The sequence below is a fragment of the Salvia splendens genome, chromosome 5 (genome assembly GCF_004379255.2).
Source record: "Salvia splendens isolate huo1 chromosome 5, SspV2, whole genome shotgun sequence".
Taxonomy (NCBI): Eukaryota; Viridiplantae; Streptophyta; class Magnoliopsida; order Lamiales; family Lamiaceae; genus Salvia; species Salvia splendens.
The window spans coordinates 42305806-42329111 of record NC_056036.1 but is presented as its reverse complement, the minus strand read 5'-3'; the positions used below and the strand labels follow the sequence as shown (position 1 = coordinate 42329111).

The following is a 23306-nucleotide window of genomic DNA, read 5'->3' as shown; positions in this document are numbered from 1 at the left end:
GCATTTCGGGGACGTCCGTCGTGACGTCCGCCATTGCGGTGCCACGACGGACGTCCCGATTTTTAATTAAAAAAACTCTATATATACGGCTCGTTGAACTTCATTTCATTCGCACCACTTGTTTTAACGAGTTTCTCTCTCTATTTTCATTTTTTTGAAGATAAATGGAGCACCACGATAGTGATTCCCCCGCCACGAGCGAGTCACAAACGCCGACTTTTCTCGTTAGAGTTCGGGGAAATGCCGGCGAAAGTGCACCGATGTCCGGGATGATGCCCGGAATGGCGCCGATGATGCCCCAACCCCAAATGGCGGGGATGATGCCCGGGTACTACAATATGTACCACCCTTAGTGTAGGATGATGCCCCAAATGCCCGGATTGAGTACCGCGATGACGGGGATGATGCCCCAAATGCCTTGGATGATGATGTCCGGGATGATGCAGGGCATGCCTGCCGCTGCGGGGGGAACAGGCAGGGGGTCCCCCAATCATCTGGGGACAATGTCTATCGCCCCTACATGGATTTATTGTCTAGTGATTCCCCCCAGAGTACTCATCTGGAGACTCAGTTCACCGGCATTGAGACTTTCTCTTTTGAGGAGTTGGGGCTATCTCCGGTCAGGGAGTCTCCTATTGAGATGCCACCAGCGGCAGGGAGGACGCGGAAGCAAGGGAGAGGGAAGGGCAAAGGCACTACCTCGTCCTCGCGTGCAGGGAACGAGGGTGGGGCGGGGGCCGAGGAGGAGGGGGATGAAGCTGGCGGGAGAAAGAGGACCATCTGGAGCATAGGGGAGTGTGTGGTGCTGGCGAAGGCATAGATCAGTGTAGTCGAGGATCCCTACGTCGGGGCTAACCAACATATCGACAGAATGTGGTGGCGCATTAGCCAAAACTATCTCAAATTCAAACCGCCAGGTAGGAAGCCTTACCATGGAGAGCAATGCCGGAAACAGTGAGAAGGACTGAGGAGGCAGCTCAGCCACTTTACCGGCATCTACCAAAACAACCTCCGCACGACAACCAGCGGCATGTCTGCCGATGATGTGAAGCTTCTGTCTTACCAGCAGTTCCCCGACAGTGAATTGGGTTTCGGGAAATTCAAATATTGGGAGGTCTATCTTGTGGTGCAGACTTCCGCCAAGTTTAGTTCGGGTGTTGAAGCTGGCTGGCCGAAGCGGAAGAAGATCAACGCCTCCGGGGAGTACAGCAGCAGTGCCGGTTCCCACGAACTCCCTGAAGCCGAGGCAGAGTTCCCGACTCCTCAATCGTCTTCTCGCCGCCGTCGCCCAGTTGGGCAAAAGACCGCGATGCGGATGGCCAGGGGAAGTGCCAACGGGTTCCCCGAGGTCCAATCGGCAACTCCTTCCCAAATCGATCCCGAGCTCCCCTCACTCGCCCGCATACAGCAGCATGAGACCCTGATACACACCATCGAAAAGTGGTATGCAGTGACTGACCCCTTATACAAGTTGATGCTGAAGGATGTCATCGACAGTATGCAGCGCGATTTGGGGATGCCATCCCTGCCCGTGAGTGACGCCGGGACCGACCATGGGCACGACGGGACTGGCGGCGGGAACGACGAGGAGTGAGAAGGGAGCCGCTTTTGTCGAAGCTTGAGGTTGTTTTTTTAACTATGTGTTTTTTTTAATAATTATGTATGTTTTATATTTTAAATAAAGTGGTTGCATTTTCTCTGTATTCGTGTCGAAATTTTAATTCCGTAAATTGTTTAATTTGATGAATTTGTGAATTTTTATTATTGTGGATGTCCGTCGGGATGTCGTTGGGGATGTCCGCTATTGTACAGTGGGATGTCCTTATGACGTGGCAGTGCAGTGAGATGTCCTTATGACGTGGCAGAAGGTGTTTTTGGGAAGTCCGTCGGGATGTACGCCGGGACATCCGTCCCACTGTGGATGCTCTTAGTCAACAAAATTTAGATTATACCGAATTTAAAATAAAAATAAAATTGCTCTATTTTTAATCAATATAATATAATTATTTTAAAACTAAAAATTTGTAAATTGTTTGTACATTTATATGCAACTAAACTTAATTATGTTAAAACTATACCATTTTGGTTTTTGTTTAAAGTATGGTTCGGGAAAAAAGTATTTTATTGGATTGTGTTACTCGTGGTTGTAATTTTATTTAAAAAAAATTTACCGTTTAAAAGTACCATAATACCCCAAACAATAATCGCGTAAATTACATACAGTAAATATTTTCCAATTGATTTTATTTGGCAAATTAAAGATGAATTTTGACAAACGAGATATTTACAGAATGCATACACTGTAGTCGTCCCCTCTCTCTCTCTCTCATCTACTGCAAAAAAATCACCACCACTACCTCCACCGCCTCCGCTTCCCGCATGCGAAATTGGCCTTCTCTCCTGCTCTATCACCGTGATCTCCGCTGAAACCTACCTCCGTAGCACCAGAGGTCGCCGGCTGCGGATTGACTTCGTTTCAGGGGCCTGCTGCCCCCGGACACCTGTTGTTTACGCTAGGGCTCTTCCCACTGTTCCACTGTCGGTTTTTGCTCAGAATTAGGTGGAAATAAGTTGGAATCGGAGGTGAATGGCTCCGGGGCGCAGGCGCGGAGCGAAGGGGGTTAAGGCGATGAGCGAATTGAGTTTGGGCGATCTCGTTCTCGCCAAAGTTAAGGGTTTCCCCGCTTGGCCTGCCAAGGTACATTCCTGTTCGCTTTGATGCTTTTGTTGATTGTGCTGTTTTCTTCGCCTGCTTTCTGTTGATTTTGTTGTGGAGTAGCTGTCTGCTGCCGTGAGTATTCAATTTCTCTGCTCTTGGAATTTAATTTTTATGGCTGGCATCGAGGTGAAGTCGTCGCTCTGTGGACTTGCATTATACGCTGCTAAGTTTGACTGGAATTAGCCCTTGCAAGTTAGATTGAGGATTATTATTTAGAGAATCTTAAATCTTTTAAGTTTAAGTACAAGATGAATCCAATGTTTCTGGTGTTACTGGATATGTAGGTAGGCCCTGATGTGCTTAGTAAAAAAGCTTCTTCCAGAGCCATCTTGTTGACGACCACATGTATTATATACTAGCATCCAGTTGTTGGTCCTGCCACTATTCAAGGTTTTGATTAGTTTCCTTACAGATCTTTTAAAAGCGAACAAACATATCAATATTAATCTTGCATCTATGTTAATAGAACTTGGTGCCGCTTATCTTGGTTTCCAATGTTTGTTTACACGTGCCTCAGTTAGATTAAGTTGGCTGAATGATGGTAATTTCTTTGTTTCTTATAGTATCTGTTTGACCTTATGTGAGTTGTTCACTGATGCACGTTGTTTAATGGCTTCAAAATTTCAGATCAGCAGACCTGAAGACTGGCAGCGTGCTTCCGATCCTAAAAAATGCTTCGTCCAGTTCTTTGGTACCGCAGAAATGTGAGTACTTCCTTTCTGTCTTTTCACTTAGTTGCACTAGTGGTGAAGGGACTTGATTAGCATTATTCGTGCTAAAGTTTTTATTAGCCTTCTAGGTACGTAAAGAAAACTGTTTTTACTTGAGGGAGTGATGAATACCTACTACCCTTTGTGTCCTTATATTGCTTTGAAAAATATTGTCTATGGTTTATGATTTTACAGTAGATAACATAAAAGTAAAACAATGATAATAATAGTAATAATAATAAAAATACCTACTACCCCCTTTTGTGTCCTTGTAGTACTTATGGTATATAATTTCTTCAATAAACTTTTGTAAGAATAGAAGTTAAAAAACATCTGCTTCATGTCCTGCAAGTAGGTTCTTTTACTTGGGGTTCTCAAATGCTGTTCTGAAGATATTGGAGTCTTGACATTTTGTATTGGACTAGTGGTACTCGTACATCTATGATATTAGTAGTATTGACTGTTTCTCTATAATCATTATGTATGAAGTATTATTCAAAATTCTGATTACATTTGACATTTGTAAATATTTTCTCATTTTTTCGCACTATGGATCTCAATGAGGATGTACACAAATTATGCTATATGGTAAGTAACCCGATATGCTATGGTAAGTGGCATTCCCCTGACTTATTCGCAGCAGAAAACACTCAAGAAAGGCCAAAGGGAATTTATCATTTTTTAAGTGATTCATATGAATGCTTTTTCTTCATTCATTCAATTTTGTTCTTAATTATATTCTTTTGGCATACTGGCTAGGGAATAACAAATATAGTTTTAATTTTTTTTTCTTTCTGGGTTTTCTCCTTTTATAGAGCTTTTGTTGCTCCTGTGGATATTCAGATATTCACCAATGAAGCGAAAAATAAACTGTCTGCTCGATGCCTGGGTAAGACAGTTAAATACTTCGCCCAAGCAGTGAAGGACATATGTGAGGAATTTGAAGAGTTGCAGCGAAAAAATTTTAGTGGTGTGAGAGATGATGACAGTACACAAACTAATTCACCTGAGGCACATTCTGTTGATTCAGTGGTAGATGAGGTCTTGGATGTTAATCGAAATAATGGGATTGCGCCAGAATGCAAGTTGGAAACTAAAGAGTCTGATGACCCGGACTCTGGTTTAGAGCATCATTTGCACAAGCAAGATGAGGTGGAATGTCTAGACGTGAAGCCTTATTTGTCAAATGAGGTGAATTGTAGGTTGTCCCCTCCTGTATCTTTGCGTAAGAACAATAAGCTCTCTTCAAACCACAACAATGTTGTAAAGGATTCACTATCAGTGTCTAGCCCTTCACACCACTCCCTTAAGAAGGAAGATTCTCTTGATAGCAATGTAAAGGGCAGATTAACTGATGGTAGCCAGAATGAATTGACAAATGGACACAGACCAAAGCTGGCAATGGGCTCAAAGAAAAAATCTCCAGGTGCAGTACTTAGAAGTGGTGGATCAGCTGTTCCTCATGATCATAAGGGGGAAGTGATGAGAAGAAAAATTGCTTCAGGTGACAGCATGAAGCTTTCATCGCCTGATATTCCAAAATTACATTTAGAGGTCAGTAGTCAAAAGAGGGAAAAAAGGTTGCTGAAAGAAGAAAGGCAATCTGAGGCAGTACATGGTGTCCAACAGGATGCTAAAGTAAACTTTGAGTCACATGGTGATGTTAATCCCCGGAAAAAGATGAAGGTCCAACATGGTAGTGAAAAGAAAGGGTCTCATACAAATGAAATATCATCTCCTGCCAAAATATCAAAACCTGCTGATACTGGAAAGGATGCTAACTTGATAAAAGCTCAAATAAACGGCAAAAGTTATTCTAGAGGTCCTAATAATGCCCTTGATGACAAAATGGCTGGTAAAGATCCTAAAAGGTTTACATCAGTTGGGAAGGCTGAGGTCTTGCCCATTAGACCGCCAATTGTTAGTAACACTGAATTCGACAACGATCTCCCCCGAATAAAGCGTCATCAGCGGGAACCGGAAACAATGTCAGGCGCTGCCTTGATTTCTGAAAATAGACCGGGGACTTCTGTATCACATAAGACTGACTTAATAGTTTCTAATCCTAACAAAGTCATATCTCCAGTTGTGCAGCTACCATTGAAGCGTAGATCTGTCCGCATATGTGGTGATGATGATGATGAGTTGCCTAAAACTCCAGTTCACGGAGGAACTAATAAGGTGTCTTTAACTCCACGAATGTCAGATTCAAAAAGGAAATCTGTAACGCATTGTGAGAAACCTGTCCATGAGTCACAGGTGTTAAGAAATTCAAGAGAAGTTGATAATGTGTTAAAGGAACAGGTACAGTTTAATCGGGCAATGAATAAGCTGTTATCTCCTGCTGCTCAACAAGGTATGGAGAAGAGAACACGAGAGTCATCAGCTGCACATGTATCTCCTAGTCCTCAGAAGCTGGACTCTGAGAAGTTAACCCCGATGGAGGTTAAACTAATTCCAGTTTCTCCTAAAAGGTCCTCCCAGCCTGTTGGTGGTGAGAGAGTATCAGGAGAACTGGAAAGCACGCAACCCAACAAGGCACCTAGTAATGATTTTAGGAAAAAAACTCCAGCAGGAAGTGAAAAGAATGCAGCATCGTCTGATAGGTCAAACGCATATCCTAATCAATTGCTAAGTGAAAGAAGCAAGCAACCATATTCTGGGGAGAAAAAGAATACTACTCTAAAATTGGATTCACGGATCAATGACTCTGTGCTTGGGACTTCAAAAGAAAACATCATGTCAGTTCAGGAAAGGTAATGATAAATGCTTGTGATATTATGGGGATTAATTTTTCTGTCTCTTTCTTTCTTAAGCTTGATTTCCCCATTGCTCAGGCTGAGTGTTAGCAAGGCCCACAAAACAAGTCACGCGGTTGACTCAAAAACTTCAGACTCCGTCTCGTCAATGAAACATCTTATTGCTGCTGCTCAGGCAAGAAAGAAACAGACACACTTTCAGAATACTTACGGAAACCCTTTTCTTTTTTCTATTCCTGACACTGAGATGGCTGGACGGGGACCACGTCCTGCACCTACTGCTCTGGCATATGAAGCAAGCAACACACTCCAGCTGGATGTTTTAGAAGCTCCTCCCAGGTCTCCTTGCTCCAGTCTTCATCAAATCCAATCTGATAATGCACATGAGAATGATGAACTTGAGGAGAGGAGGGTAAGCTCTGGTCATCAGGGCACTGGGAGCTCTTTAAGTGGGGGTACTGAGGCATCTGTTGCTCGTGATGCATTTGAAGGGATGATAGAGACACTCTCAAGGACCAAAGAGAGTATTGCACGCGCAACTCGACTTGCAATTGATTGTGCGAAGTATGGGCTTGCCAATGAGGTAGCTTACTGGCATCTTTCTTCAATTAATCCAATTATTCCTTTGTTTTTATTGTAATTATTCTTTCTATTTTTGTCATACTATCCAATTTATCTATCATGCGAGGTTTTTTGTGGTGAATCATTCTTATGTTGTCCTTGAGTTTCTTTTTTGAGTCCTATATTTTATTTGTCAAACTTTGTTGAGATACATGGTAGTTTTATTCCAATATAAAGGTTATGCATGGTATAGAATAATTCTAGGTTTGCTTAGTAGCTGTTGGTGGTTTCACGGTTTCACCTTTGTTAGATTAGGAGTTCTGATATCTGACGGAGAACATAATTATTACTTATAATGTATAATTAATTAGCTGACTCATTCTTTTTCTTTGTTCCATGCTCTGAAATTAGAGAATAATGTATAATTAATTATTTTTCTTTGTTCCATGCTCTGAAATTAGAGAATAATTCTAGGTTTGCTTAGTAGCTGTTGGTGGTTTCACGGTTTCACCTTTTTTAGATTAGGAGTTCTGATATCTGACGGAGGACATAATTATTACTTATAATGTATAATTAGCTGACTCATTCTTTTTCTTTGTTCCATGCTCTGAAATTAGAATTTTCAGATCCTCATACTTATTCTTTTAGGTTGCATTTGGATTGAAGTATTTGAAATAAACATATTTAAATTCTTACTCAGATTTGAAGAGGATCCCAATCCCTACAGAATTCATTAAAAAATAGTTTAAATGGGATTTATGTATTCAAAATTCATATGAAATGAACACCAATGTACTTATCTACCAATTTACTTTCTGGAACTTAATAGGTCCAAAGGACACCTTGCACAACCTCTTTGAAGCCCCAGATGAAAAATACAAATTATAAAATTTTCTTGTTGAGATGGCCAATTCATACGGCTATTTACAGTGAATAAATTATCTACTGGTTTCAAGATGTGTGAGATACTACCAAAGAACAACATTTGTTGTTATGTAGTAGTATATGCTTCTGAGGTGAAGAAAGTGATGAGAGTTTTGAGGTGGAGTGAATATGTATTTTTCCTTGAGAAATACTTGAATTGAGATGTTTTTCCTCTATTGGACAACCAATGATTGTAGGTACTTTTCCATTGATTTGTCTATGCTTAGTTACTGAATGTTCATCTTTCCCATTTCTACACCATTAATTTACTTGTTATTTTCCTTGAAATGGAAATTCTGAAATTCTGATTTTCATGCAGGTTGTGGAACTTCTTATACAGAAGTTAGAAAATGAGCCAAGTTTACATCGCAGAGTGGATCTTTTTTTCCTTGTTGACTCAATTACCCAGTGCTCTCACACCCAGAGAGGTACGGGAAGCTCAAAACAAACTGTTCCCAGAATACCCTTGTCACTCGCACACAGACCCGGGGGGTGGGGGGACACCAAAAAGAGAAAAAGGGACTTGTTGCTATAAACCTTGGTCTTGGGACTTGGATCACTTCTTCTCAGTGATGTCCCTAAAATATCTAGTCGATCTTAATTCATATTGTCTTGTTATTTCCGGACCTAACCTGCTCCAGCTGTACATCAGAATAAATATATGGGGCCCGTTTGCTTGACATGTTCACTCATCATTAACGCGATGGGTTTTTTTCTGATGAACCTGGCTTCTACTGAATCCTCTTCATGAATTGCAGGGGCCTCATATGTCTCTACCGTTCAAGCTGTGTTGCCCCGCCTCATTGGAGCCGCTGCTCCTGCCGGTGCAGGTGCTCAGGAAAATCGTCATCAGTGTCGTAAGGTGACTATATTGTACCTAAAAGTGAGTCGTCAGGCTTTATTACAAAGTACTGAGTATCCTCCTTCAGGTCCTGCGCTTGTGGCTCGAGAGGAAAATCTTGCCTGAATCCGTTCTTCGCCTCTACATGGATGGCTTTGGAGTTGTAAATGATGATATGTCGATCCCACTAAGACGCCCTTCCCGAGCTGAACGATCTATTGATGATCCTATTAGAGAAATGGAAGGCATGGTTGTTGATGAATATGGAAGGTCTAGAATTTACTAGTTGCTCCCTTGATTATGTTTTCTTATGTTTTTACTTTCTAATTGTTCTTCTAGCATGATTTGGTCGTTATAGCTTTGCCATTTCCCGACTCTTTCGCACCTGATGAGCAAAACACTAATAGATTGTTTTGGTGGTTATTGTTGCTAGTCGTGTTTTATTAACTGCTCGTGTCAGAAGACTGCTTTATACCGAATTTTACACTGATTCATGAAATTAGACTTCATTGTCTCCAACAGGAACAACTCACACACATTGCCCAACATTTTACATGCCATAACTCTAACTGAAAAGTTGAATGCAGATCTTTTTATTCTATTTTTTGTTATTCTTTTTTACCTTGTGTAACACTTTGAAAACTATACTGACAGTGTGCACTCTGCAAAACCAGTATAAGTTATCAAACATGCGACTCAGTTTGAAAAATATATTTAAAGGTTAATTATATCCCGATTACTGTGATAATTATCTTTTTACTTTTTTATTTTCTGATTGTAACCTGTATAACAGGATCTGAATGGGTAACTCCCATCTCGTACTCTGAACTTTATGTTTTCTTTGATCTCATATGCCTGCAACTTTTTGTTTGTGTTGGTTTCAGCAATGCATTGTTTCAGTTACCTGGATTTCTGTCAACAAGTGTGTTTGAAGAAGAGGAAGATGGGGATGCTTCTGATACAAGTTTATGCCTGAAAGATGATGGCGCATCACCTTCCAAACATACACCTGCTACAGACAGAGATCATGAGAATCATTCTGTTACTCCTAGTGACAGGCGCCATTGCATATTGGAGGATGTTGATGGTGAGCTTGAAATGGAAGATGTTTCTGGACACCAAAAGGATGAGAGATCATTGATGACCAATGGCTCTATTGAGGCTGCGTCATTGGAGCTCGATCTAGATGATGGCGGGCATGAATCATCTTCAAACACCTCCACTGAATGGCTTCCTTCTCCTGAGGGATCTCCTCCGCTACCAGCTGGATCTCCACCTATGACTCCACCTTTGCCAACTTCACCACCTCCGTCATCACCACCTCCACTTCCGCCTCCATCTTCTCCCCCACCTCCACCTCCTCCTCCACCCACCTCACACCAACATCCTTTTCCACAACCACCTGTTGGCTCAACTCCACCTGTTGGACCTCCATCAAGACCTACTGGTCCTTCTCCTTCTATTGGACCTCCACTGAGACCTGCCGGTTCCTCTCCACCTGTTGGACCTCCTCCCCCACATATTCATCCTCCACCCCCACCTTTTGGACATCATCCTCCACCCTTTGGGCCCCCACCCCATCTGGGTCCTTCTGCACCTTTAGTTTCCCAGCAAGCATTTCCTTGTCAGCCTCCATTGGTTTCCCATAACAAGACTCCACTTTCTCCACGATCATCTTATCGACCTCATCCTTTACCACATGAAGTTGGTGCCACATCCACTGTAAGTATTCTAGCTTGTCCATTCCAAAGGTTTGTGAATTTGTGTATACCACATTGTTATCATGTTGGATATGAAGATTGCTCATGGATTTTTAGGTAAATCAACACACCCGTATTGTTTCTACTACTCATGGCCCTCATATGGATGCATCTATTAAAGGGGAAGTACCGCCGCATCAATCATCTTGTTTTCCTCCTTTTGGGGTCAGCATTGCACAAGAACGTGTTGTCTATAATTCGTCAAGGCATGTGAAATATGGAGAGGATGAAACTTTAATGAATCCCCAAGCTTCACAGCATAGGCAGCAGTATCTGCCTGGTAGTGTGCCTTTCGCACAAAGGCCTGTGCGTCCTGAACTCCCATCTCAACGACAACCTAGCCATTTTGCCCATCCAAATTCAGCTCAACAACATCAATACCCCTCTTATTCATTACCAAACGTTGCCGATGGTCCAAGGCGATATATAACTGATGAGCAATGGCGGAAGCAAGGAAATGACTTCAATATGGATCATCCTCGCAGTGGGTGGATGCCAGGAGGACGGTTGTGTTCAGGCCCATCTCATTCTCGAGCAGGTGCGAATTATTATTTCTAAGGCCAGATCAACCGTTTTAAGCTGGTTATATTAGTTTTGAAGTACTATTATATTGATTTGTATTTCTCCACTAATGCTTTTAGTATAAATTGCTTGGTGAAAGATAGGGCGGAGGGTTTCAGTGTAAATACAGTACTAGTTGTGGCTTTTAGACTAGTTCAGCAAATATTGTAATATTCAACCATTGCTTTTAAAATCTACACTATGCCTGTTACTGTGGTGGCTAATATGAATCACACATGAGCAGCATCTACAGAAGGTGCATGATATAGTACCTTGCATGTGGTCAACTGTGCTGGGTAGATGCTTAATCTGTAAATATTTTTTTATAAAGCTCCTTCCTTTCCAAAATCGTAGTCCCCTTCTACTTTCCGCACGAATTAAAATAATGTCTTTGATGCATAATTTGTCGATAAAATTATAAATTGATTTTCAGTTTGATTCAGCCTATCAAAACTATAATCAATCTGGTACCGAATGAAACAATTCAAATGACTATTGGCAATCCATGATATCCAGTTATTGGCTCAGTGCTACTGGACAATCAAAAACATTGTTCCGTAACTGGCTGATATAGGTATCTCTCATTGGCGAGGTAAAGTAGTAATCTCTGTGGCTATCGGCTATCCTGAATACCAGCCCAGATAGTCCATAACACACTAAAAGCATTTTCTTGAATTGAATTTCTTGCTTGTTCCTGTTGCATGCCACAGATTCCCACCTCCCACACCCCCTGAAAAAAAAATCACGTGCAAAAGAAAAAATGTATATGTATGTCATGCATGAGGGCTTGACAATGCATACTCATTCAGTAGCCAAATAGTTGGATCTTGGTTCTGATGTTATGTATCACAAGAACTTAGTGGGTGGAAACACATTCTTTTAATGTTAATAATGTGTCGTCTGTTGTAGGTTACCATGAACGGTCTCCTTCAAGTTCCATAAATTATCAGCACTCTGCCCCAAATAGTCTACCTCCGTCTGGTCAAATGCCAGGTGATCTTTTACTGCATACAACATCACTTTTATTTGTATCACATAATCTGTGGTTACAACTTACGACAACTCTGTGTCTTATGGTAATATATTTTGTTGCTATGAATTTTTTTAGTTCATGGCGCTCCAATGATGGCGTCTGCACCAAACATACCTGACATCAACTGGAGGCCAGCTTAGACTTATTCTGACTCATGGTTTATGGAGAGCTATTGTGCATTTTCTTATCATTATTTTTACACTATTATGTAGGAATTATTTATTTTACTTGGTACTCATCTAATATACTTACTAAATATATGGTTCGGAAAAGATCTCTTCTAGAACTGCTACTGTAAATAGAGAGAGAGAGAGGATACTGAATAGCGTAAACTAGGTTAGCTTTTACTTTTAGCACATGATGTCAAAATTAATACATTACTTATGCAGACTATTGTCTCGTTTGGAGTCTGTTGCAAATGGAAGTACGAGTAAATTAGTTGAAATCCGACAGCACAGAAAGATGCATCATCCTGGAAAATCCTTGAATGGACAAAGGATAGAGAACTATTGTTGCCGGAGGAGGTAGTTTTTAGCCATCATGAGCAGAATTTTTTTGGTACCATAGAGGAAGGTTTACTTAAGGTACAGGCAAAATAGTTGGATTTGATGAACTAGACATACAGATTGACTATCGCATGTGCATGTTTAGCTGCATCAGGTGTAGGTGAATCCGAAGAATAATTATGCGAATCCAGGACATTGAATATTACCATCCAGTGCCCTTCCATTAATTAATTTTGATCTCGTTTCCGTTTCCAAAATCTCTAATCACTTTCTATGCAAGCCAAAAGGCTAATAGGTGTACAGATTATTAGAAGTTTCAGATCTCCTCACATATTCATTCATTTTGTGTAAAATATAAGTATCTTGCACATGCATGAACACAAACAAACACTTCACAACTGTTCATGACTGAAACCACCAGTTCAAAGTTACTATTCAACTTTTGTCATAGTTCTATTATTAATCGTTACTTGTCTACCTGATTTTCCAGTTAGTACATGTGCTTGGTGTATGGGCATCAGTGTGCTCCAACAGAGAGGTTGTTTTCAATCAGGATAGAATGGAATTGGTGGGAAGCTATCGCAAAATCTTCACGGGACTGATTACTAGAAACATTCCTGACAACAAACATTCAAGGGTGCACTACTAATCTGTAAGCCCTTTTTACTTGCTATCCCAATGCTTGTAATTATACAATACATCTATGAAGTAAATCAGTTGCTAGTAGAGTGTTAAAAGGCCTGCTAATTCTGACAATTTTTCCTGCAACTGCATATTTTTAATCGCTTTGTCAGAAATGTTGAGTGCATGTATTTGTTTTTGATGCACTTGTGCATACCACCAAGTAGAGCATATCGAACATTCGATTTGTAAATCATGTTTTTCGCTGCCTATCTATCTTACACCCATTTGGACACATTATGACATGAGCATTCTTTGAGTTGCATTCTTTGGAACTTTATTCCTTCTTTGGTAAATAGAGTGGATTTAGTCATCAAATCCTTCAATGATCTTTGATTTTGTTGGATATATGCTCTATACAATGCAGCTTGTACTTTAATGGTTGCTATAATAATTTTTTCTATTTTTCAAAATATTATTTTGATTCACCAACAAAAATCATTCTTCCATTTTTTGGTAAAGTGTCCCACCACTTTTTCTCCCTCTCTCATGTTTTGTCTCTGTCCTATTTGTTCAAATTCAACTACTAATATTCCAATGACTTGCCAAATTTACATTAAAACTCATGTTAAAGCATCTTCATTTCAGATATGAATACTAGTTACATTTTGGAAAGTTAATGGAAAAACAAAATCCTTGAGGTGCATATATTTCAAATTAGAAAATAGAAACATGTGATCTATGTTTCAAATCATGTTCTAATTATTGCAGGTGGAAAAGTTGCTTTGGGTTTTATTTTATTTTCTGTTGGAAATTGTTGTCTGCCAATTCCTTTTTAGTACCATTTCTTGCTGTATTTACACGAATATACAAATAGTGCATTATACCTATAAATTATTAATTGCAACATTGCTCTTATTTGGAAATTTCCATTTCTACCTTTTTAAGGAACTATTAGGAATTGTCGTATTGTCGAAAATTCACCTGAATTTGGAATTAAATTTAGAGTATTATACTATTTTGCATAATGAAAGTAAATATTGTAAAAAAAATAGTATCGAATTATTTGTGGGTACTTGTAACGTGTGATGACACATTAGGAAAGCTATCGATAATTTTGGAATTTCTGTATTTGGTGATCTCAATCTAAACTCCCAGTGCTGTTTTTTTAATTTACCTACTATAAATATACTTATATTGGCTTCATTTATTTTATTTCTATTGTAATTGACTCGTATCTTCTATACTAGGAGTATTATTTTATTGTATATTTGTGATAATTGTAGTTGGGTTTTTCTTGGTGGAGACCTTTTCAATCAATTAATGCCATAGTACTGTTTAACGGTGACCAAAATTGATAAAAATTACAATCAATTTTGGTAAGTCAGCTTGTAATTAATGTGCATGGTCGTTTATGGCTTTTCTAATAAACTTGTTGAATTTTGATTAATGTTACTACGATAAATCGAAGCAAAATTTATCCACATCAGTATCTTTTTCGTCTGATCTTTACTAAAGAGTATAATCAATTTTAATTGGAGTTTAGTAAACTTTATTAAGTTTATAATCCGAGTTTGGCCTGCTACTTTTTAAAAAAATGGGATTCTTTTATTTAGCATGTTATTGGAGTCTGGAGAATGTGATTTATAATAGATTGTTTAATACATTATCTAAATTTAATTACTAATTGAAAAATATAATCACAGGAACAATAATGATACAAAGTATAACCCATATGTCCAAATTACAAAAAAGTAAATTTGCTTAATAAGTTATCAATCGAGAATAATAATACTATAATTTAAAATATGGTTCACAGGAGTACTAAAATTTGCTTAATGGATTAATAATAACTGGGATCAGAAAGTTGAGTGCTCACTCTAAATTTAGTGTTATTTTGAATAACTCATTCCCAAATTTATATAGATTTTAATGTTTGACTCGAGTTGTTCAATTGAATAGTAATATCGAGTAACAGACATAAAAAAAAAATTAACAGTTTAATTTTGCATCTAATTAAGAATGAAACAATAGTTTTTGACAGTATTAATTTCCCCAAATCCATTACCATTATAAAAATAATAAAATGCTGATTATTTTAATTAATTTTGTAGAATATAATCGTACTCCTAATTTACCAGATAAACAAAAGCTATGACTTTTTAATTACTGCAACACACACATATATATGTATGTATCTGTGGAGAGAGAGAGAGGGAGAAAGAGAGGAGAATCCCTCCCAGATCCGCCAGTCCTGTTTATCCCCACCACCAAAGCTTCTCTGGCTAGCAAATCATCAAATTCATCGCGCTTCTATGAATTTCTTCGTCAATTCGGGCTTCTGATTTTCATTTTCGTCGCGGATGGAACGATACAGGATATCGGACGATGAAAATGGCGAAGTGGAATTCGATTCCAGATCAACGGAGGGATCATCATCATCGCCGTCGAGATCACTGCCGATTTCGACCTCGCCGTCCGATTCCGCCGGCTCAGGCCTGACCGGCGGGCACAACTACATCATACACACCGTTGGAAAATACGACACCGTCGCCGGCGTCGCCATAAAATACGGCGTTGAGGTAGAATTGAATAAGCAATTGTTTTTATTTAATTGAATTTTCTTACAGCGGGCTGTGCTCATTTAGTATTCGGTATATGGATTGGCGGCTATTTTATTGCGTTTTTCTGCATTCCATTCGCTATTGTCGATTGATGTTTAAGTTTTTAATTCCATTTATATTGTTATAAATGAGCTGAAAATATTATTAGTTTGGGGTAATGCACTTTAATTTATGGTGTTTTGCTCTCTGTTAGTGTGTGAGACTGTTGTCTCATTGTTGAATTTGTTAGTGTAAATCAGTTTCTGAATCAGGTGGTTGATACAATAACTGTACCTTAGCTGGTTATTGCCTTCATTTGTTTGAAATTTTTGTCCCCGATTCTCCATGTTATATGTGACCATGCTTACAAAATCGTGCATCCGGTTTTCTTTTAACCGAAGCTGCTTGGCTTTTTCATAGCTTTTGAGGTTATGTGATAGGTGGTATTTGCCTGATGACTTGGTTTTGGAATGGGATTAGGTGGCAGATATTAAGAAATTAAATGGATTGGTGACTGATCTCCAGATGTTTGCTTTAAAGACCCTTAAAATACCATTGCCAGGGAAGCATCCCGTGTCCCCCACCTGGTGCAATGGTCAAGAGACTGAACGGTACTTCACTTTGATTCTCATTTGCATTATGTTTTGTTTTTTTCATTTATTTGATAGATGTGCCGAAAAGGATTATGCCAAACTGACATTCATTGAAAATTTTGTACTTTGTGCTATCAATTTGATTGATTTGTCTTAGTTGGTTGACAGGATTGAGAAGCCTTGCGAATTAGTTTTTTGTTTTATGTTGGGGATGAGTTTATGTTAGAAGAAGCTGGTTGGCTTTCATCCCGTTTTAAAATTGTACTACTATATTATAAAACCTACTCTGGCCATCTTATTTCATGCTGCTTACTCGGTGCTTCTCAATGCATTTTGTTATTACTAACTCTTCTGCTGCAGCTGCAAATCAGAGGTTCAATGTGTATAATAAAACTGAAGGAGATATCTTCGCTTTCATTTTTTCTTCTAATTATTACAATTGGTTAATCAAATGAGTATCCTTTGAACTACTACACAGTTCATGTATGCTCCCTTTATTTTAGGTGTCTTTCTCTTTCATATACTTTACAAGCACAATAAGGGCTCAAAGTCCAATACCTAATTTTTATTCAAGCGGGGAGTTTTAGATGTCATATCAGTATATAATGTAGCTGTGGCCTCACTCCTCTTGTTAAAATCACACATTATGTACTAGACAATTTAGTTGTACTGACAACAAATCAGGAGGACTGTGGGTGGCTGATTATAATTCGTTTTGCAGGCCAAACAGCTCTGAGCAGGACCCATCCAACCGTCGGCAATCTGATTTATTTGATTCGTTTCAGTCTTTAAAGTTAGGTTCTTCAGAGCCTAAAGTCTCACCAGCCATGAACAGCTTGCGAGGTTATTATGGTCTCAGACAACCAGATGAAAAGGCTTCTTCCGGAGGTTTAGACTCGAATGGGAGAGCTAAATATCTTGAGGATGGGTTTTACACACCTTCAAAGCATCCATTGAGTCATCAAAGGAAATCGAGAAGTGTTGCTAATAATTTGATGTATGCAAATGGTGGGCTGCATGACCCGCTCTTGTCACCAGAATCTGAAGATAGTGGCACTAGCAAATGGATTGAGAAGCTTTTAGGGAGGCGGCAAATGTCTGAAACCGGATTAACATCTTGTCCCCCAGAAAAGCTTCTTAAGGAGGAAAGCAGCAGTAACAGTGGCATTTCAAGTGGAGGCTTAGCTCTCAGGTCCAAGGCAGCCTCCAGAGCTTTCTCAGGTGGAGTAGATGCTGAGTCGGGTGGGATGACCCCAATTCCTTTAAATTTGGGGGAATCACCTCAAACCGACCCTGTCAATGGAGTACGCAAGTCATCAAGTACATCGAGTTTGATGGATACAGATATCAGCGCATTATCATTGCTATGGCCAACGTCAACGTGGAGTTTGAAGCCAGATTTCCAGGCTCTCTCTTCTGCTGCCATGCCTATCTTTGACGGTCTGTCTAAGCCAATGAGCTGGAAAAACAAAGCTGCACTTGATTAGTGAGTCATGTATTCGTCACTCTATTCTTTTGTGCACCTTCAAGGAGCATTCGTTCCACGCTGAGATCGGTAAAAGATGGATTCGATGTGAACAAATATACATGTTTTACGATCATTGGTTACCGATAAGTCTCAGTTTTGATGGTGTTGAAGAGAAGTTGACCTTCATTCACCTAAGGAATAGGGACAGCCAAAAAAAGCTTGTTTTGCTGCTTTTGGAGAATTGATGCAGCATGTACATGCTTTTATTGTAATTCATAGATAGCATGTATATTGGATTGGATAGTCACCTTACCTTTTTGATGACAAGAGAAGAAAAGAAAATTATATTTGTACTTACATATTTATATACACCATTTATATTCTTTCTGCTTCATATGAATCTTATGGAAAGGTACAAAGTTAAAAGGACAGTTTTGTAATTTACAAAATACTAGTGTATGTTTTTCTTTTTCGGTTTTCAAATTATTATTTCTCTTATCTCTTGTATTTTTATTAATTTTATATTGAAATTATAAGGTGGTTGCAAGCGTTGGATGAGGTATAAAAACATTTAACAAATAAAAGGCCAACCGCAATTTGAAATTCGTTTGGATAAGAAAATCCCAACTGCGCGCAATCTACAGAGAGAGAAAGAGTGAAGAGAGAGAGTGACACGTCACCACCTTCACAACCATGGCTGCTCTTCAGCACCTCTCTTCTTCTATCACCGCTCCCCTCCCGCCGCAGCTCCGCTCTCGTTTCCATCCCCGCCGCCGCGGCGGATGTCGCCTCCTCCCTTCTGCCTCGGCCGCTCCTCACTCCGCGCAGACTGATAACTCCATCACCCGCCGCCAATTGATCGGCGGACTACAAGCCGCCGCCGCCGCCGCGATTTCGCTCTCTCCGCTCGGCCGCAAGGCGCTGGCGGCGGACGACTCGCTGTCCGAGTGGGAGAGAGTTTTCCTTCCGATTGATCCCGGCGTCGTGCTTCTCGACATTGCTTTCGTCCCCGATGATCCCTCTCACGGTTAGTTTCCACAGTAGACTTCATTTTTTGCAAATTGAAGTGAAAATTTTGTTAGATTGGCGGTGTAAATTTACTGTGAATATTTTGGAGCACATTGCGGAATAGTTGAAATATCCGAGTAGATTGTACCTTTGGTGGTTCAGTTAGCACAATGATTGACGATATAGCTAATTAAGCTGGTGGAGAATGAAGCAGAGTGCCAATCCCCTTTGATTTGGATGGTTTGGCAGGTTTCCTTTTGGGGTTGTTTATGTTACCTACTGAGTTCGTGTAATTGAGGTGAAAATTTTGTTGCATTGGTGATGTTTTGAATATATACTGAATTTACTGTGAGCATTTCGAAAAACATTCGAAATAGTTGAATTTTTAAATTAGATGCTTCAATTATCACATTGATTGAAGATATAGCTAATTAAGCTGGTGGAAAATGAAGCAGGGTTAAAAACCCATTTGATTTGGATGGTTTGGCAGGTTTCCTATTGGGGACTAGACAAACTTTGTTGGAGACAAAAGACGGAGGAACCACTTGGGCTCCACGTTCCATACCATCTGCCGAGGATGAGGACTTTAACTATAGGTTTAATTGCATCAGCTTCAAAGGGAAGGAAGGTTGGATTATAGGCAAGCCAGCTATTCTTTTGTACACTTCAGATGCTGGAGATACATGGAAGCGCATACCGTTAAGTTCTCAACTTCCTGGTGATATGGTAACCGTCATCTATCTAGCTTGCCGTGCCTTTTTATTTTCCTCAATGTGTTCATTTATTTGCCACATATTGGCGTTCATCTCATGCACATTAGTGTCTATGCTTGGGTTACATGTTGTTAGTTTTATGTGTAGACGCCTTCATTTTCCGGTTTTCATCACATGATGACTAACTTGACTGCCAATACCGTTGAGCATGTTTGAGGATTGCTTTCTTTTTTTATTTATTTCCGTATCATCCACTTCAACTCCAAAACTAGTGCAAACTCTGCTAATCTTACCAAAATAAGGAATGAAAGGAATAGCCTCAAGCAAAAACAAAGCAGGGAGGGTGGTTATATGTAATTTTACAAAATTTACTTTGACTTGGTTCACGATAGCAAAAGCAGCAATAAAGGAGAGACCTGGATTCTTTGACTCGGGCCAGCAAAGTTGTTTCTTGGTCAAGAACCAAAAAGATGGCGAATAGATGCAGCTGGCAACATTATCTGCCAACGTTCCATATCTGTAATGGTTGCCTCTGTTATGACTTATGAGTATGATCATATTACCCCTTTTTCGAAAGGTGGCGAATCTGTGGCTGAGAATTGTTACATTCTTCAAACTAGGGTAAATAGGTTAAAATCCGACAAGAATGGTAGTATTAAACAGTGAGACAACTTGACATAATTGAAATGGCTGTTTATGGCAGTGTTATTCGGCTGGGAGGCAGTGCATTGTTGGAACTTGGAAGTTTTAGTTCATTGATCGGGAAATAATGTCTAGAGATCCTTTGGTCACATGCAACTAGGCACAAAAATGATCAAGACCACATCTTATTTATGTAGTATTTGATTCAATAAGCCACAACCTATCCCTTAATAAAGTTTGTAATGTTCTTGTTTCAGGTATATATAAAGGGTACTGGAGAAAAGGGTGCCGAATTGGTAACTGATCAGGGTGCAATTTATGTCACATCAAATGGTGGATACAATTGGAAGGCTGCTATTCAGGAGACTGTTTCAGCTACTTTAAATAGGTTAGTTTCCTCTGAGATTTAAAATGAATTCGGGTTTCCTGAGTCGCTATATTATTTGTATTATTGTCTCAATATTCTATGCTCGCATTTTGGTTCCCTGTGTACTAGTTACTAGTGTGCACCCTTGCTGTTGCAGAACAGTTTCTAGTGGTATCAGTGGTGCCAGCTACTATACAGGAACATTTAGCACTGTCAATCGCTCACCTGATGGAAAATATGTCGCTGTTTCAAGCCGTGGTAACTTCTATCTGACATGGGAACCAGGTCAGGTAAACTTCCCTAACAACATTGACATAAAAAAAATATAATTTTTTCTACCTTTACCACAGTTAAAGACTAGGAGACAAAGCACCCTTCTATATACTACTCCTAGTTGTTTAATGTTGGTATGAATGTGTTAAAAGTCACGTTAGCTTCTCTATGGACCAAAATGAATTATTTGATATTTTTCCATTCTGAAGTTCAACTCTATTGCCATGTTATCTACTGCTTTTGCATTTGACTACCAAACGATATTTTTTTTTATTTTAGAAAAGCTTATGATGTTGTCAATGTGTATGCAACATCTCAGGCATATTGGCAGCCTCATAATAGGGCTATTGCAAGAAGAATTCAGAACATGGGGTGGAGAGCTGACGGTGGTCTTTGGCTTCTAGCACGTGGTGGGGGACTTTTTCTTAGCAAGGGTACTGGGGTAAGTGACTTTTCATGTAAAGGAAAATTTGCTATTTTTCTACATGTTGCAAGGTAGATATATAACTTTTAGGTAAATCCCCTAATTTCTTCCCTGAGATGTAGTTTCTCACCTTCATTCAGCCACTTATATTTCATTTTCATGAACTTAACTATGTACTATAAAGGAAATTATTACTGGTAAATATCACTTTGACTCACAACTGAAAAAAGGTTTATGCCTGCTTAATAAATTTTCTATCGCAAAAACAAAATGTTGCTTTAGGCCATTTTAATTCTTAGTATTCCAATGCTTATTCATTGAAAACTAAGCAATATTTATCTTTAATTAACAAGGGAAATTGTCGTGTTGTCCGTCTTACTGCCTTGTGTATCTGTTTGATTTGATATTAGTTTTTACCAATCGCAATCATTGTCAATGTTGTCAGATATCTGAGGAATTTGAGGAAATTCCAGTGCAGAGTCGTGGATTCGGGATTCTTGATGTTGGGTACCGATCAGAGGTAAAACTGAATCCTGTTGAGAACTTTCTTTAGTGAGTGTTTGCTGCATTCATGGTCTCACACACAACATAATTCAAATCTTAGTACACTTTCTATATTTTAGACGATATAGGCCTTCCCAACTTATTTAAATTTTCTTTTCTTTGATTTATCAAATTTGACATCCGTGAATGTTCTTTATTACTTGATCATATAATTTGATTGTTTGAAAGTATTTTTTGGGCCAGACAGAGTCATTTAGTTGCTTATGATAATTTGTGAAGACGTGTCATAACGGATGTTGGTTTATGCTACTTGCAGGATGAGGCTTGGGCAGCCGGTGGGAGTGGGGTTCTGCTGAAAACCACGAACAGTGGGAAGACCTGGGTCCGCGACAGAGCAGCTGACAACATCGCTGCCAATCTTTACTCAGTGAAGTAAGCTTTATTCTTTCATCAAGCCATTGACTAATATGCAGTAACCATTCATATAGATGAGAAAGATAACGAGAAAAGGGGGCGGAGACTTTCCATTAAATGATATACTCATGGCTGTGCTTGGATGAGTTCACAAGTTGGTAATTCATGCTACGCAGGTTCATAAATGACAAGCAAGGATTCGTACTGGGGAACGACGGAGTCTTGCTGAAATATCTAGGATGAATAGGCTGCCTGAAATATTTTGTTTAGTTGTCTGTGATCGCCAGTGTCTCATCTCCAATTACATTCAAGAGGAACCATGTGAGTTGATTGCTTAATTTTGTTTATTTATCTGATTCTTGGCTGTTCTACATAAATACATAAGGCTTTGGCTTTTATATAGTACTCCTATTTAGATCACTGGAAATTGGTAAAGTTTTTTTCAAAACGACCTTCGGTTTATCATTTTATGTGTGTATACGTTAGTATATAATTGGCAAACATTGATGAGTTGAGTCTGTGTTCGATCTCACAAGTTAGTTATGGTGTTTCGATCTCCGGAAGAGATGATGTTGCTTATGGTGTTTCGATCTCCGAAAGAGATGTTGCTTAGAAGTCAGTTTTCGCCTTTCAATTTCGACACAATATGAAGCTTATAGGTCGATTTTTAAGTTATAATCTCAAGATTAAATGATGCATCTTTCAACATTATTCTCTCTTACTTTATCAATTCTCTACTTTAACTACTTATTATTATTTTTATAAAACGAGTGCATTATTATTATTTTTATAAAACGAGTGCAGAAAAGTGACTGGTACTCCTAAAATGGGACGCGGGGTACTATTTTTGAATCCATTTTTGATATTTCAAGTTCTAAATAAGATGAATGTCGTCAGTTTTGATCTAATAAGTTTAAGACAAGATATGGTTGAGAATATTTGACGTTCAAAAATCAGATATGGTCTTTTGAGCTCTATATAAAAATGCTTAGTTGACTGTTGATATATTTGATCTTAAATTACTTTTAATGTCAATTTAAAAAAACATGAACAGAACAAGTACTCTCAATTCTCCATCACATCTTAAATCATTTTTTAAAAAATTTTCTTTTAAGATATGATGGAGAATTGAGGATACTTAAGCATGTACCTATATTATGTGTCATATATGGAGTCTTTTTTATAAGTTAAAACTTTTCATTATAAGTTAGCCAAAGATGAGAAATAAAAAACACAACCACGAGGAGAGTGCAAGAAAATATCTCGACGATGAATAACTGAAAATAAGGCTTAGAATCATTT

The 23306-nt window shown here is 39.1% G+C and overlaps 3 protein-coding genes across 10 annotated transcripts; all 3 read left to right on the top strand.

The window, feature by feature from the left end:
- Positions 1–2273: 2273 nt before the first annotated feature.
- Positions 2274–15511, top strand: LOC121801940 (ENHANCER OF AG-4 protein 2-like). 8 transcript variants are annotated; one of them, XM_042201419.1, is made up of 14 exons: positions 2275–2698; positions 3347–3423; positions 4245–6185; positions 6267–6771; positions 7993–8101; positions 8432–8535; positions 8603–8784; positions 9399–10236; positions 10332–10812; positions 11745–11828; positions 11944–12025; positions 12258–12452; positions 12865–13026; positions 15373–15511. In XM_042201419.1, exons 1-11 carry the CDS (start codon positions 2588–2590, stop codon positions 12006–12008), a joined length of 4497 nt encoding a protein of 1498 aa, XP_042057353.1. In that variant the 5' UTR covers positions 2275–2587; the 3' UTR covers positions 12009–12025; positions 12258–12452; positions 12865–13026; positions 15373–15511. The 8 variants fall into 8 exon arrangements, with proteins under 8 accessions (XP_042057355.1, XP_042057356.1, XP_042057353.1 ...); XM_042201420.1 differs by lacking the exon at positions 15373–15511 and adding an exon at positions 13767–13921; XM_042201426.1 differs by lacking the exon at positions 15373–15511 and adding an exon at positions 3004–3109 and having other exon boundaries at positions 4273–6185; positions 12865–13121.
- LOC121801943 lies at positions 15046–18016 on the top strand. The gene is made up of 3 exons (XM_042201428.1): positions 15046–15577; positions 16079–16209; positions 16913–18016. Exons 1-3 carry the CDS (start codon positions 15359–15361, stop codon positions 17676–17678), a joined length of 1116 nt encoding a protein of 371 aa, XP_042057362.1. The 5' UTR covers positions 15046–15358; the 3' UTR covers positions 17679–18016.
- Positions 18017–18258: 242 nt separating this feature from the next.
- LOC121801942 (photosystem II stability/assembly factor HCF136, chloroplastic-like) lies at positions 18259–22439 on the top strand. Its single transcript, XM_042201427.1, has 8 exons — positions 18259–18686; positions 19158–19393; positions 20280–20410; positions 20547–20679; positions 20982–21104; positions 21532–21606; positions 21907–22022; positions 22181–22439. The coding sequence occupies exons 1-8, from the start codon at positions 18353–18355 to the stop codon at positions 22245–22247; spliced, it is 1215 nt and encodes a 404-aa protein (XP_042057361.1). The 5' UTR covers positions 18259–18352; the 3' UTR covers positions 22248–22439.
- The last annotated feature ends 867 nt before the right edge of the window (positions 22440–23306 follow it).